Here is a 12,760-nt window from a genome sequence, read left to right on the forward strand (position 1 = left end):
TGTGTGTGGGTTCAGGAATAGTTTTATTCTGAGGGGCATGAATTTTCTTAGCAATTGGTGCCTTAGCTCGAGTATTAGCAATTTTATGTGTTCTGTCTGTCTACATAGTTTGAGGCTTTAATGCGCATGCCTGTGATGTTGCGGCGGCGACTGTGCTGTAAAGTGGTAAGCTTTGTAGTGGCGGGGCACTGTCTAGCGGGCTGCGTTCGTTTGTAGAATTTTTTTTTAGTGTGATCTCTTTACTTAGTTTATTGGGAACAATTTCCTTGGGCAAATTGTGTGTTTTTGGTTTTTTAATAGCGGGTTTTTTGGATGCTTGTTTAAAAGCAGAACAACCTCTATAATTAGCGGGGTGGTCCCCAGCACAGTTAGCGCAAGTGGCCGGTGTTTCACGTGTTTTTCTGCACGCAGAACTTTGATGCACACCCTCGCACTTCACACATCGTGGAGTGGCGTGGCACATGTCAGAGACATGGTGGAATCTTTGACACTTGACGCACTTTGCGGTTTCCTTGGGTTTGACGTATAGCTCGACTTTAATTTTAATGTGGGCAATGGATTGCAGTTTAATTAGCTCTTTCGCTTTGGGCGTGTTTGGAACCGTTACCAGAAGCATTGGTAAGGCTTTCTTGGTTTGTCGATTTCTCATGCGAGCAACTGACGTAATAGTGAACCCTTCCTCTTGGAGTTCGGAGTGTACTAAATATTCTGGGTACTCAATGGGGATATTCCTGATAACCAGTTTGATAGGTGGAGAGTTAATGCTTTTATATAAATATTATTGGAAGCCGTGCTGCTCTAGATTGGAAATAGTTTTGCGATAGTCTTCGATAAATGACACGCGAACGGAATAAACATCTGAGCCAAGATTGTAAACTACTGGCTTAAATTGACATGAATCTTTTAAAACTTTATGCGGGACGGTATAGGGGTGATTAACCTCGTCTACAATAATATTTATTGGGGGTATTTTTTTTGGTCTTGTGATTGTTTTTTTATTATTTGTTTTTTGCGCGTCAATGACTGCTTTGGGGTTAGATGGTGCCGCGCTTATGACTGACGTTCGGGACATCCTACTGCTTTCTCTGATTAAGGTGGCCGAGGATTTGCCACTGCTGATGCTGTCCGAGCCGTTAACGGACGCTTTGGCGAGTTTTCGCTTCTTATTTTTGAACGTTTTAAGTGACCAGTTGTCATCTATTTCCATCTTGGAGCTAGTTCCTGCCGGGCAGGAAACTGGATTTGAGCTCTGTGACATTGTCACAGAGCGAAAGGTTTTGATCAATCAATGTGATGCGTCTGATAGACCAGAATCTATCAATCCATCATGAGCATCAATCGATCGATCCAAAATCGCCTATTAAAGAGCGACACAATGAGGAGAACGTTTCGAAATCAATTCTCTATCGAAAAACTGATCCAAATCCTTCTGTTTCTCTTGCCTACAATTACCGAGGGTGCAAGTTTGATTTTATACCTTTCGTGGCGAGAGCGAGCCAATCGCGCAAAGCCCCCTCCCATCGGCACTCCCCACTCGCTTGCCTCACGAGTGATGCGCCTCCACCGAAACGAAGACCATTAAACTAGGTTCCCCCAGATAAAGAATGGCTCCGTCCTTCGGCCCAAGTCACATCACCACATCTCAGATAAATATACATAAATATTTAAATAGTTTTTGAACGTTTTATCATTGACTTAAATACTTAAAGACAATTAGTTTGGTGATTTTAAATTACAAATGTATTTTTCATCTCCAAAACGAGAGAGAGGGAATAACGCGTTGCTACGGGCCAAGTTACTTGGACAAATAATCTGCCCGCTCAATTGATGGTGTGCGATTGATGATGCTAGTATTATTAAAATAAAAAAATGGAAATTTCCAGCAACGCCTCAGGTGCATCACTCGAAGAAACGCACAGGGAGTTCCTGGCTCGAAACAGATTTGGACTCAGGAATAACTCGGGACCATGGACTCGATTATTCGCCTTCAAGTCCAGCTCTTTCCTCATCTCCTCACAGCAGCCATCATTCTCAATCCCCTCAGTACAAAGACTCAACAATGCCGTACAAGGATGCCTATCGTTATTCACCACCTCGACAACCTCAACAAATCCAGCAGCAGCAACATCAGCAGCAACATTCGCCTCAGAATCACATTTCAGCTTTGACACCCCAACTTCGAGAACAAATTCAACAACATCAACTTAAACAGCAATTGCTCAAGGATCAAATTCAGGGAAAGGGCAGTCCCATTCAGAATAATGTTCCCTTGTACGTCAATACTGATCTCAGGAGACAAGGTTAGTTCATTTTCAGATAGCATGATGTCCGCTAAATTATCTTTATGGTTTTAAATTATATTTATAACCGTCAAACTGCCATGATTCTTTCTTCCGTCGACTTGACAACCGACAACGCAAGCGCGGTGTCGCTGTTTGAGCGAAGGTTTTAGACTTTTCGTGGCGAAAGCGAACCAATCGCGTGAAGCCACCTCCCAGCGACCTCCCACCCTACTCGCTTGTGTCACGATTTGTAGTGGTGCGCTGCGCCGAAGCGAAGACCACAAAACTACGGTGCGCGAGACTAGGGAAGGCAGTTCTCCTCGGGCTTCGGTCCAGGACACATCTCAAGAGCCCCCCCTCCCCTTTACCTGCACCCCCCCCAACTGCTTTTTTCTTAATCTCTTAGTACGCGACCCCTCCCCCCCCCCTACAAGGTACACCTTAAGCTCTAAACTTGCAATACTTGCAAAAATCCCTTATTGGCAATAAACCTTTTTTTTATATTAAGTTCATATTGATTATGGCTATACTTGTACTTTGTAGTACGTAGGGAGAAAAGAGTACTTTTCACTCTCGAGGGAGCAAAAAGTTACGTCAGGTGTAAATATAGAAATTTATATTTTATTTTGATGTTATGATTTTTTACCAAGGAAAATGTAAAATTTCCAACTTTCAAGCTCATATTTCAAAAATAATAGAAAAGAACTTCAATTTATTTTAACTATTTTGGTAGAAAAATTAACTGTTTGTTTGTAAGTGAACTTTTCTAGTGAAAATTTTTTACTTTTGGGTAGAAAATGACAAGTGTTTTGTAGAAAAATTGGTTCTTTTGACCTAAAAACTCAACAATTTTGTTAAAAGATCATCATGTTTTAATCAAAATTCAACTTTTTTATTGCAAATTCGTCTTCTTGAGTTTAAAATACAACTATTTATTAGAAAATTAACTTTTTTGTTAACAATTCATATTTCATCGCTACAAAATTCAACTGCTTTGTTAAGTTTGTCTTTTTTGGTTAAGAATTTAACAATTTTGTGAAAATTCAACTTTTTCCTTGAAAATTGATAATTTGAAAATTTAGATAAAAAATTGTTTTGTTGCAAATTTTATTAATTCTGTTCAATTTTGACAATTCCACCTATCAAAATCCACTTATTTTCTTGAAAAATTGATCTTTTGGGTTAAAAATTAATTTTTTGTAATTACATTTTTTTCTTAAAAGTTCATATTTGAGGATTAAGAATTCAACTGTTTGGTTTATTCGGTCTTTTTGGGTTGACAACTCAATTATTTGGTTGAAAATTATTTTATTTTTTTAAAAATTCATATCTTCGGATTAAACTTTCAATTTTTTGTGTTAAAAATTGAGCTATTTTGGTAGAAAATTAAACTGTTTGGTTTAAAATTAAATTTTTTCTTAAGAAGTTTGTCTTTTTTAGATTGAAAATTGAAATATTTAGTTAAAAAATTCAACAATTTAATTTAAAATTATCTTTTTCGTTCAAAATTAATATTTTCGTGTGGAAAATTCAAAAATTTGCATAATTTTCTTTTGGACTGACAAATATTTCTTGGTTGAAAATTAAATGTCTTTTTCGTTCGAGAATTAATCACTTTTTGCAGAATTTTTAATTTTTTTTTTTTTGATAAACATGCAATTTTGTTGAAAATTCGTGTTTTTTTAGCTAAAAATTATTTTTTAACTATATTGTTTCTGGTAAGAAATATATTATTTTATTAATAAATTCTACTATTTCTTTCTAGAAAATTGATCTTTTTTAATTGAAAATTTATATTTTTTAGTTAGAAATTCATGTAACTAGCTGCAAATTCGTATTCTTAAAATTCATCTTTTTGGTTAAAAATTCATGTACTTAATTTAAAGTTGAACTACTTTTTAAAATATTTATTCTATTACTTAAATATTCATAACTTCAGTTCAAAATCCGTGTCTTTGTTGGCAAATTTTACTATTTTGTTGATAATTTGTGTTTTTTTTTCATTGAAAAGTAATTTTTTATACTGAAAATTAAGCTATTACATTTTTAGTTGAAAATTAATACTTTTAAGTTGATAATTCAACTATTTGGTTAAAAAATTTATTTATTTAGTTGAAAATTCTGCTTTTGATATAAAATTATTAAATCTAAACCTTCTTATTTCTCGTCTTTTTAGTGCATTTTAGATTATTTTAAGTGAGGGGGGAGGGTCGAAATAAAAAACGTTTTCAGTCCAAAATTTTAAACGTTTTAAGACCTCTTCAGATGATTATTTTTTAATATTGAATAATACAATCTCCCTATTTTTTTTCATTTTTCTAAAATGCAGATGAAAATAAGCACTACGAAAGTTCGACGAATGGACCAATTCCTCCGGAATACATTCCTCCTCCACCTCCACCACCTCCAAATGAAGAAGCTTTGCTGATGAATGGAAATTACGGACAGGAGGATAATAAGTTTTCGGGATTGATGCATAATAGAGAGAAACAGGAGATCAAGACAGTGAGGATTGTGAAGAGGGAATCTGAGAGGAGACAGAGAGATCGTGGCGACAGAACAGGACTGGGGATTCCTCTCATGAATGGATTGGTAGCTCCTGGAGGAGCCAAGAGACTCGGTGAAGATGAATTCGGAGGATCTCAGCAATTTGAGGTAAATTAATTGTTTAATCCGACTGGATCCTTGAATCTAAATTTAATTCTGAAAAATTAGGGTATTAGGGTGTTAATTGACTCTCACACTTCCCCTCCCATACTCTATTATCTTCACTCTTCCTTCATTCCTTCTACTCCTCCCCACAGCTTCCTCTATCTCTTTTTCATTTAACCTATTTCTATCTTTTTTCTGTACCATCAAATCTTTACACATTTCCATCACCATTTCTCCCATTTTTATTCTCTTTTTATTTTTTATTTTTAGATTTTTCTACCTCTTTCATCTAGCAATGTCTCCGTCATCACTGCGATTTTCGATTGCCCAACATTTTTTTATTCATTTCCTATCCTTTCTTTCCAAACCTCTTTTTAGCCACTATCTTTTAATTTCCTTTCTTCTGTTCCTTTCTCACCCATCCCCATGTCCTATCACGTCTTACTAACTCTTCCCTCAAATCTTCTCAAACCCTTCTATTTGTGTTTTTTTTTTAATACTTGACTCAAGTAGTTTTTTTCTCCTATCTATCCTCTTTCGCTATTTTTCTTTATGTATTTCTTTCTTTCCATGTCAAATTATCTACTCCATTAGCACTTCGATACAATACCCTTTTTTTTGCCATCTGTTTTCTCTTATGTTCCCTATTCTTTTCTTTCATTAGTGGCATTTTCTATCGTTTTCTTCCTGTCTTTCCTATACTTTTTACTTTCTCTACCTCTACATTCGCAGCTTTTCTTTTTAGCACTTCAACTTCGTTTAGTTCCCTCCTTATAATCTTATTGTTAGACCGCTTTCGCTTCTCTATCTCTCCTTCGCTTCTCCCACTGACTAACTCTTCCAATTTCTCTCCCTCCATAACTCTCCTCCTCTTCGCAATTTCTCTCCCTCTCGCTCACTCGCTTTCTCTCCATCCTTTGTTTTCAAACTTAAAATGAGGCTCTAACAGTATTAGCAGTGAATTTCCAAGTGAAACTTCTTTTGGGATTGGAGTGAATTTTCTTCTTTCCTTTTCTCCATGATCCTTTAACGGTCTTCTTTTAGATTTTCCTTTCTTCCCTTCCTTACCCTTTTCATCCTTTCCCATTTCAACTTTACCCGTTCCTTTCACCCCTTTTCTCTTTTTAAGTTTCCCCTTTTTCCTTTTTTTAAAAAATATTCTCCCCTTTTTCTTTTCGCCTTTTTCCTTTTACTCCTTCTCTTTTTGCTATTTTCTCCTTTTCCCCTTTTATTTTTCTTTATTCCCGTTGCCCCTTTTTCTTTCCCCTTTTTACCCTTCCCCTTTCTTAGTTTCTTCTTTGCTTTTCTTTATGCCCCTTTACCAATCCCCTTTCCCTTTTCATCCTTCCATTTTTCCTCTTTGCCTTCCCCGTTTCCTTTACCTCTTTTCTCTTTCCCATTTTCCCCTTTTGTTTTTCTCATATCCAATTTTCCCTTTTTATTCCCCCTTTTTCCGTTACCCCCTTTTCTATTTGTCATTTCTTCCTTTTCCCCTTTCCCATTTTATTTCTCTCTTTTCGCATTTCCCACTTTTTACCCCTCCCTTTTTATTATTTTCTTCATTCCTTTTCCCCGTGCCCCTTTACCGGTCCCTTTTATATTTCCCCCTCCATTTTCTTTCCCTTTTCATACTTTCCAATTTCTCCGTTCCCTTTATCTTTTTCCCATTTCCTCCTTTTATTATTCTCTTTTCCCATTTCCCCTTTTTCCTTTCACTTTTCACCTTTTCTCCTTTCCCCCTTTTCTCTTAACCATTTTTTCCTTTGCCCCTTTCACATTTTCTTTTTCCGCTTTCCCCTTTAACATTTTTCTTTTTCCCTTCACTTTCCCTTTTTATTCTTTCTCATTTCCCCTCTTGCCTTCCCTCTTTTTCTTTTTTTCCCTTTCCCCGTTCCCTTTAACCATTTTCTGTTTCCCATTTCCCCTTTACCTTTTTTCTTTTCTCATTTCAACTTTTTCCCTTTCCCCCTTTTCCTTTACCTTTCTCTACCTTGCCCTTTCTCATGTCCTTCTTTCTTTTTCCCCATGCCCCTTTACCGGTCCCGTTTCCCCTTTTACATTTTCCTTTCCCCCTTTACTGTCCTTGTTCTTCCTTTCCACGTTGCCTTCCCCTGTTGTTCTTTTCCCCATTCCATTTACCCCGTTTTCTCTTTCCCATTTTCCCCTTTTATTTTTCTCTCTTCCAATTCTTCCTTTTTTATTTCCCTTTTCACCTTTTTCCCTTTCCGCCTTTTCTCTTTGCCATTTTTGTTTTTCCCTTTTTATCTTTCGTAAATATTTTTTGATGAAAGAGCTCAAAGAAAAAACCACTTCAATTTACCAAATTTTTACGAAAGCTTTGGGAAATCATTGAAATTCTTTAAAAATATTTTTTAAGTATGTTGTATAATTTTGCAATTGTTAGAATCTTTGCGAAATCATAAAAGTCTTTGTGAAATCTTTTAAAACTATTAAAAATCTTTGCGAAATCCTCAGAAAATCATTGAAATCTTTTTGAAATATTTGAAATTTTTGGGAAATCATTGAAATATTTTTCACAGATTCTGGAATTTTGTAATTCTGTTTGACACTGTTGCGAAATCATTCATTCCTTTATGATATATTTTTAATTTATCCGAAAGGTTTTTAAAATCTTTGCGAAATATTAAAAATATTTTAAAAATATTTCGTAATATTTGTAAAAGTGATTCAAATCTTTGTGAAATCTTGGGAAAATCATAAATATCTTTTAAATCTAGCTCTAAATCTATGCGAAATATTTTTAATCTTTACGAAACCTTTGGAAAATCATTGAAATCGTTTTATAATATTTTAAGTATTTGGTATATATGTGAAGCTCTTAAAATCGGTGCGAAATCACTTAAATCTTTGTGCAGTCTTTGAAATATATCGGAAATTGTTATGAAATAATTAGTCTTTGTGAAATCTTCTAAATCGATCTGAAATATAAAAATCTTTTTGAAATCTTTGAAATCTTTGAGAAATCTTCGTAAAATTTTTCTGAAGTCTTTCGAAATCTGCAAAATATTAATAATATTTGTTAATATTGTGAAATTATTGAAATCGTTGCAAAATCATTTAATTTTTGTGCAATCTTAGAAATATATCGGGAATTTTTATGAAATAATTAAAGTCTTTGTGAAATCTTTTAAATCTATCCGAAACTTTTGCGAAATATTTTAAATCCTTGTGAAATTTTTTAGAAATCTTTGTAAAATCTTTCTGAAGTATTTAGAAATCTGCGACATGTTAAAAATATTTTTTAAATTTTTGTTTAATATTTGTGAAATTATTGCATTTTTTGCAAATCATTGAAGATCTTGTAAAATCTTACAAATCTATCCGAAATCTTTGAAAAGTTTGAAAAAACTTCGTGAAATCTTTGAAAAAACTTTGTAAAATCTTTGGAATCTTTGTGAAATCTTTGTGAAATCTTTGTGAAATCTTTGTGAAATCTTTGAAAAAACTTTGTAAAATCTTTGAAATCTTTGTGAAATCTTTGAAAACAGTTTTTAAATCTTTGAAATCTTTGTGAAATCTTTGAAAAAACTTTGTAAAATCTTTGGAATCTTTGTGAAATCTTTGAAAAAACTTTTAAAATCTTTGAAATCTTTGTGGAATCTTTGAAAAAGCTTTTAAAATCTTTGAAATCTTTGTGAAATCTTTGAAAAAACTTTGTAAAATCTTTGAAATCTTTGAAAAAATTTTAAGAATCTTTGAAATCTTTGTGAAATCTTTGAAAAACTTTTAAAATCTTTGAAATCTTTGTGAAATCTTTGAAAAAAACTTTGTAAAATCTTTCTGAAGTATTTAGAAATCTGCGGAATATTTGAAATCTTTGTGATATCTTTGAAAACTTATTGGTATCTTTGTAAAATCTTTCAAATCTATTCGAAATCTTTGCGAAATAATTGAAAACTTTGTAAGATCTTTCTGAAGTCTTCAGAAATCTGCGAAATATTAAAAATATTTTCAAATATTTTTTTAATATTCGTGAAATTATTGAAATCTCTTGTAAATGATTGAAGCCCTTGTAAAATCTTTTAAAGCTATCCGAAATCTTTACAAAATCTTTGAAATAATTGAAATCGTTGAGAAATCTTTGTAAAATATTTCTGAAGTCTTTAGAAATCTGCGAAATATTAAAAATCTTTGCGAAATATTTGAAATCTTTGTGACATCTTTGAAAAATATTTTAAATCTATACGAAATCTTTGCGAAATAATCGAAATATTTGTTAATATTTGTGAAATTAATGAAATCGTTCCGAAATGATTTAATTTTTTGTGCAATGTTAGAAATATATCGGAAATTGTTATGAAATAATTAAAGTCTCTGAAATCTTCTAAATCCATCCGAAATCTTTACGAAATATTTGAAATCTTTGAAATTTTTGAGAAATCTTTGTAAAATCTTTCTGAAGTCTTCAGAAATTTGTGAAATATCCAAAAATTTTTATAAATATTTGAGAATATTTGTGAAATTATTGAAATCTTTTGTAAATCATTCAAGCCTTCGTAAAGTCTTTAAAATCTTTCCGAAATATTTTAAAAATTTGTGAAATCATTGAAATCTTCATAAATCTTTCCTAAATATTTGAAATATTTTTCAATATTTGGTAACATTTGTAAAATTATTTAAATCTTTGAGAAATTTTCGAAAATATTAATATTATACCGGTATTTATTATTATTCATTATTTACTAATTATTATTCACTTATTATTTATATAAAATTTGTGCCTATCAATATTATTCTGGTTTACAAAGTGATAAAAAGGAAAGAATTTTCAACATATCTAGAAAGTTTTGGGGAGGGGACGGAGAAGAATAAATAGATAAAGACTGTGAAATAAAGTGAAAGATTTAATGTATTAAGAGAAGGATAAGAAAACAAAATACAGAGAGAGCAGAATGGCAAAAAAAATTGCCAAAAATTCTAGGGGAGGAGGTACTTGGAGAAGAATAAGATGAAGGAGCTACAAAAATCTAGAGGAGTTAAGGCCATGTGACGAGTGGGTCACGTGATCAGATTCCTACCTTAGCGCCACCTTTCTTATTTCCCAACTTATTTTCACACGAGGCGCCACATCGGGTTAAAAATTTTGGATAATAAATAAGAAGCACCAAGAAAGGTGGGTCTGGTCCTAAACTTTAATAGTTATTAAAAAAAAGCACAAAAGAATTATTTACAACAAAAAACATCTTTCATAATTATACAAATTTAGTACCAGACCCATCATTCTTAGTGCTTCTTGTTTCGTATCCCAAATCTTCAGCTGAATATAAGTTGGGAAATAAAAAAAAGTAGCGGTAAGGTAGGGATCTGGTCACGTGATCCACTCATCACATGGCCTTAAAGAAGAGGAATTTTGGTTTCAGAAGGCGCAATTGGGGAGAGTAATTGAAGAGTCGCCAATATCCCACGCTCAAAGTACAGTTCAGTTATCCGAAATTGACGAAGTCCAATTCCAGAGAAGCATGTCCTTACCGAGAGGATTTGGTGGACAACGTCCTCATCCGGCAGTTCATCAAGTCCCTGTCCTTCCACCTCCAAGGAGCGACAGCATGAACGCCCTCAAAAATATGATGGCTCGTCGCCACAGAGTCAGGGTAAGTCGAAGATTTTTTCTCAAATTTGGAAAATATTTTCAACGAGATATGCTTCTCGAGCGAGGAGAAATTGTGGGAATTTTTTTCGAAACGACTCAAATCGTAGCCCAGTGGACAAAAAATTCAAGATGTCTTCGAGACATCACTAAGACGTCGTTTGGAGCAGGTCATTTGAATATCCTAACGTCCTATGCCTTTAAGATATTTTTAGGACAGTTTGAGGACAGTTTGAGGACATTTTTAGGTCAGTTTAAGGCCATCTTTAGCCCAGTTTTAAGAAGTACTTAGGGCGTCTTTAGAATTTTTTTAGGATAGTTTTCAGGTATCTTTAGAACAGTTGTAAAGAAATTTTAGGCCAGTTTTAAGACACCTTTAGAACAGTTCTAGGGCATCTTTAGGATAGTAAAGGAAATTTCAGATCATTTTTGAGACTTCTTTTTTGTGGAATATTTAGGACAGCTTAAGAGCACCTTTACGACGGTTTAAAAATTATTAGTGACATTTTAAGGGCATCTTCAGGAGTGTTTTGAGGTATCTTTAAATCAGTTTTAGGATAGTTTCGAGTATATTTAGAGCAAGTTTAGGACATCTTTAGGGCATTTTAGGACAGTTCGTGGCATCTTGAGGACATCTTTAGGACAGTTTTAAGGAAATTTTAGGCCAGTTTTAGGGCATCTTTAGGACATTTTTAGCGTACCTTTACTACAGTTTTAGGATATCTTTAGGGCAATTTTAGGGCGTCTTTATGGCAATTTTTGAACATTTTCAGGGCAGTTTTTAGGAAATTTTAGAACATTCTTAAAACATCCTAAGGACAGCTTTCAAAAATCTTTAGGAAAGTTGTAAGGAATTTTTAGGACAGTTTTAGAGTATCTTTAGAAAAGCTTTAAAACATCTTTATGAAAATCTTGGGGCAACTTTAAAACAGGATTAGGACATCTTTAGGACAATTTTAAAACATATTTTGGAAACCTTCAAGAAAATTTTAGCTCAGTGTTAGGGTATCTATAGGGCAGTTTTTGGACATCTTTAGGACAGTTTTTGGAAAATTTTAGGACTTTTTTAGGGCACCTTAAGGATAGTTTTTAGGAAATTTTAGGACAGTTTTAGGGCGTCTTAAAGGCAGTTTTGTGGTGTCTTTAGGATAGTTTTTGGGTATATTTAGAGCAAATTTAGGACATCTTTAGGGCATTTTAGGACAGTTTGTGGCATCTTTAGGACATCTTTAGAACAGTTTTAAGGAAATTTTAGGCCAGTTTTAGGGCATCTTTAGGACATTTTTAGCGTACCTTTACTACAGTTTTAGGATATCTTTAGGGCAATTTTTGAACATTTTCAGGGCAGTTTTTAGGAAATTTTAGAACTTTCTTAAAACATCCTAAGGACAGCTTTCAAAAATCTTTAGGAAGTTTTTAGGGCAACTTTAAGACAGGCTTAGGATATCTTTAGGACAGTTTCGAAACATCTTTAGGAAAGTTGTAAGGAATTTTTAGGACAGTTTTAGAGTATCTTTAGAAAAGCTTTAAAACATCTTTATGAAAATCTTGGGGCAACTTTAAAACAGGATTAGGACATCTTTAGGACAATTTTAAAACATATTTTGGAAACCTTTAAGAAAATTTTAGCTCAGTGTTAGGGTATCTATAGGGCAGTTTTTGGACATCTTTAGGACAGTTTTTGGAAAATTTTAGGACATATTTAGGGTAGTTATAAGGAAATTTTTTAACAGTTTTAAGGAATATTTAGGGTGAATAGGTCAGTTTTAGGTAATTTTTTGGGCGGTTTTGTGGCATCCTTAGGACATTTTTGTAGCATCTTTAGGGCAATTTTAAGACATCGTAAAGAGATTTTTTCGGAAATTTTTGGACATATTTAGGACAGTTTTTAGGATATTTTAGTACACTTTTAAAACATTTTTATTATATTCAAAGGGAATTATTAGGACAGTTTTATGGTATCTTTAGGACATTTATATTGGAATTTTAGAACAGTTTTAAGGAATATTCAGGACATTTTTAGGTCCGTTTTAAGGCAGTTTTAGGGCATATTTAGGTCAGTTTTAGGACATTATTGCTGAAATTTTAGGGCAGTTTTAGCACCTTTACTACAACTTCAGGACATTTTGAGGAAAGGTTTGGAGCATCTTTAGGACAGTTTTACGGAATTTTAAAACAAATTTAAGGATAGTTTTAAGGGCAGTTTTGTGGCAGCTTT

General features: G+C 33.3%; 1 protein-coding gene across 1 annotated transcript in view; it reads left to right on the plus strand.

Annotated features, from left to right (window-relative positions):
* LOC117172367 overlaps positions 1–12,760 on the plus strand; it is a 504,467-nt gene that overhangs the window by 458,815 nt on the left and 32,892 nt on the right. The window contains exons 19-21 of the mRNA XM_033360222.1: positions 1,884–2,300; positions 4,612–4,937; positions 10,316–10,546. Of these exons, the coding sequence (XP_033216113.1) occupies positions 1,884–2,300; positions 4,612–4,937; positions 10,316–10,546 (974 nt within the window). The remainder of the gene's footprint in view (positions 1–1,883; positions 2,301–4,611; positions 4,938–10,315; positions 10,547–12,760) is intronic.

This window comes from Belonocnema kinseyi, chromosome 5 (genome assembly GCF_010883055.1).
Source record: "Belonocnema kinseyi isolate 2016_QV_RU_SX_M_011 chromosome 5, B_treatae_v1, whole genome shotgun sequence".
NCBI lineage: Eukaryota > Metazoa > Arthropoda > Insecta > Hymenoptera > Cynipidae > Belonocnema > Belonocnema kinseyi.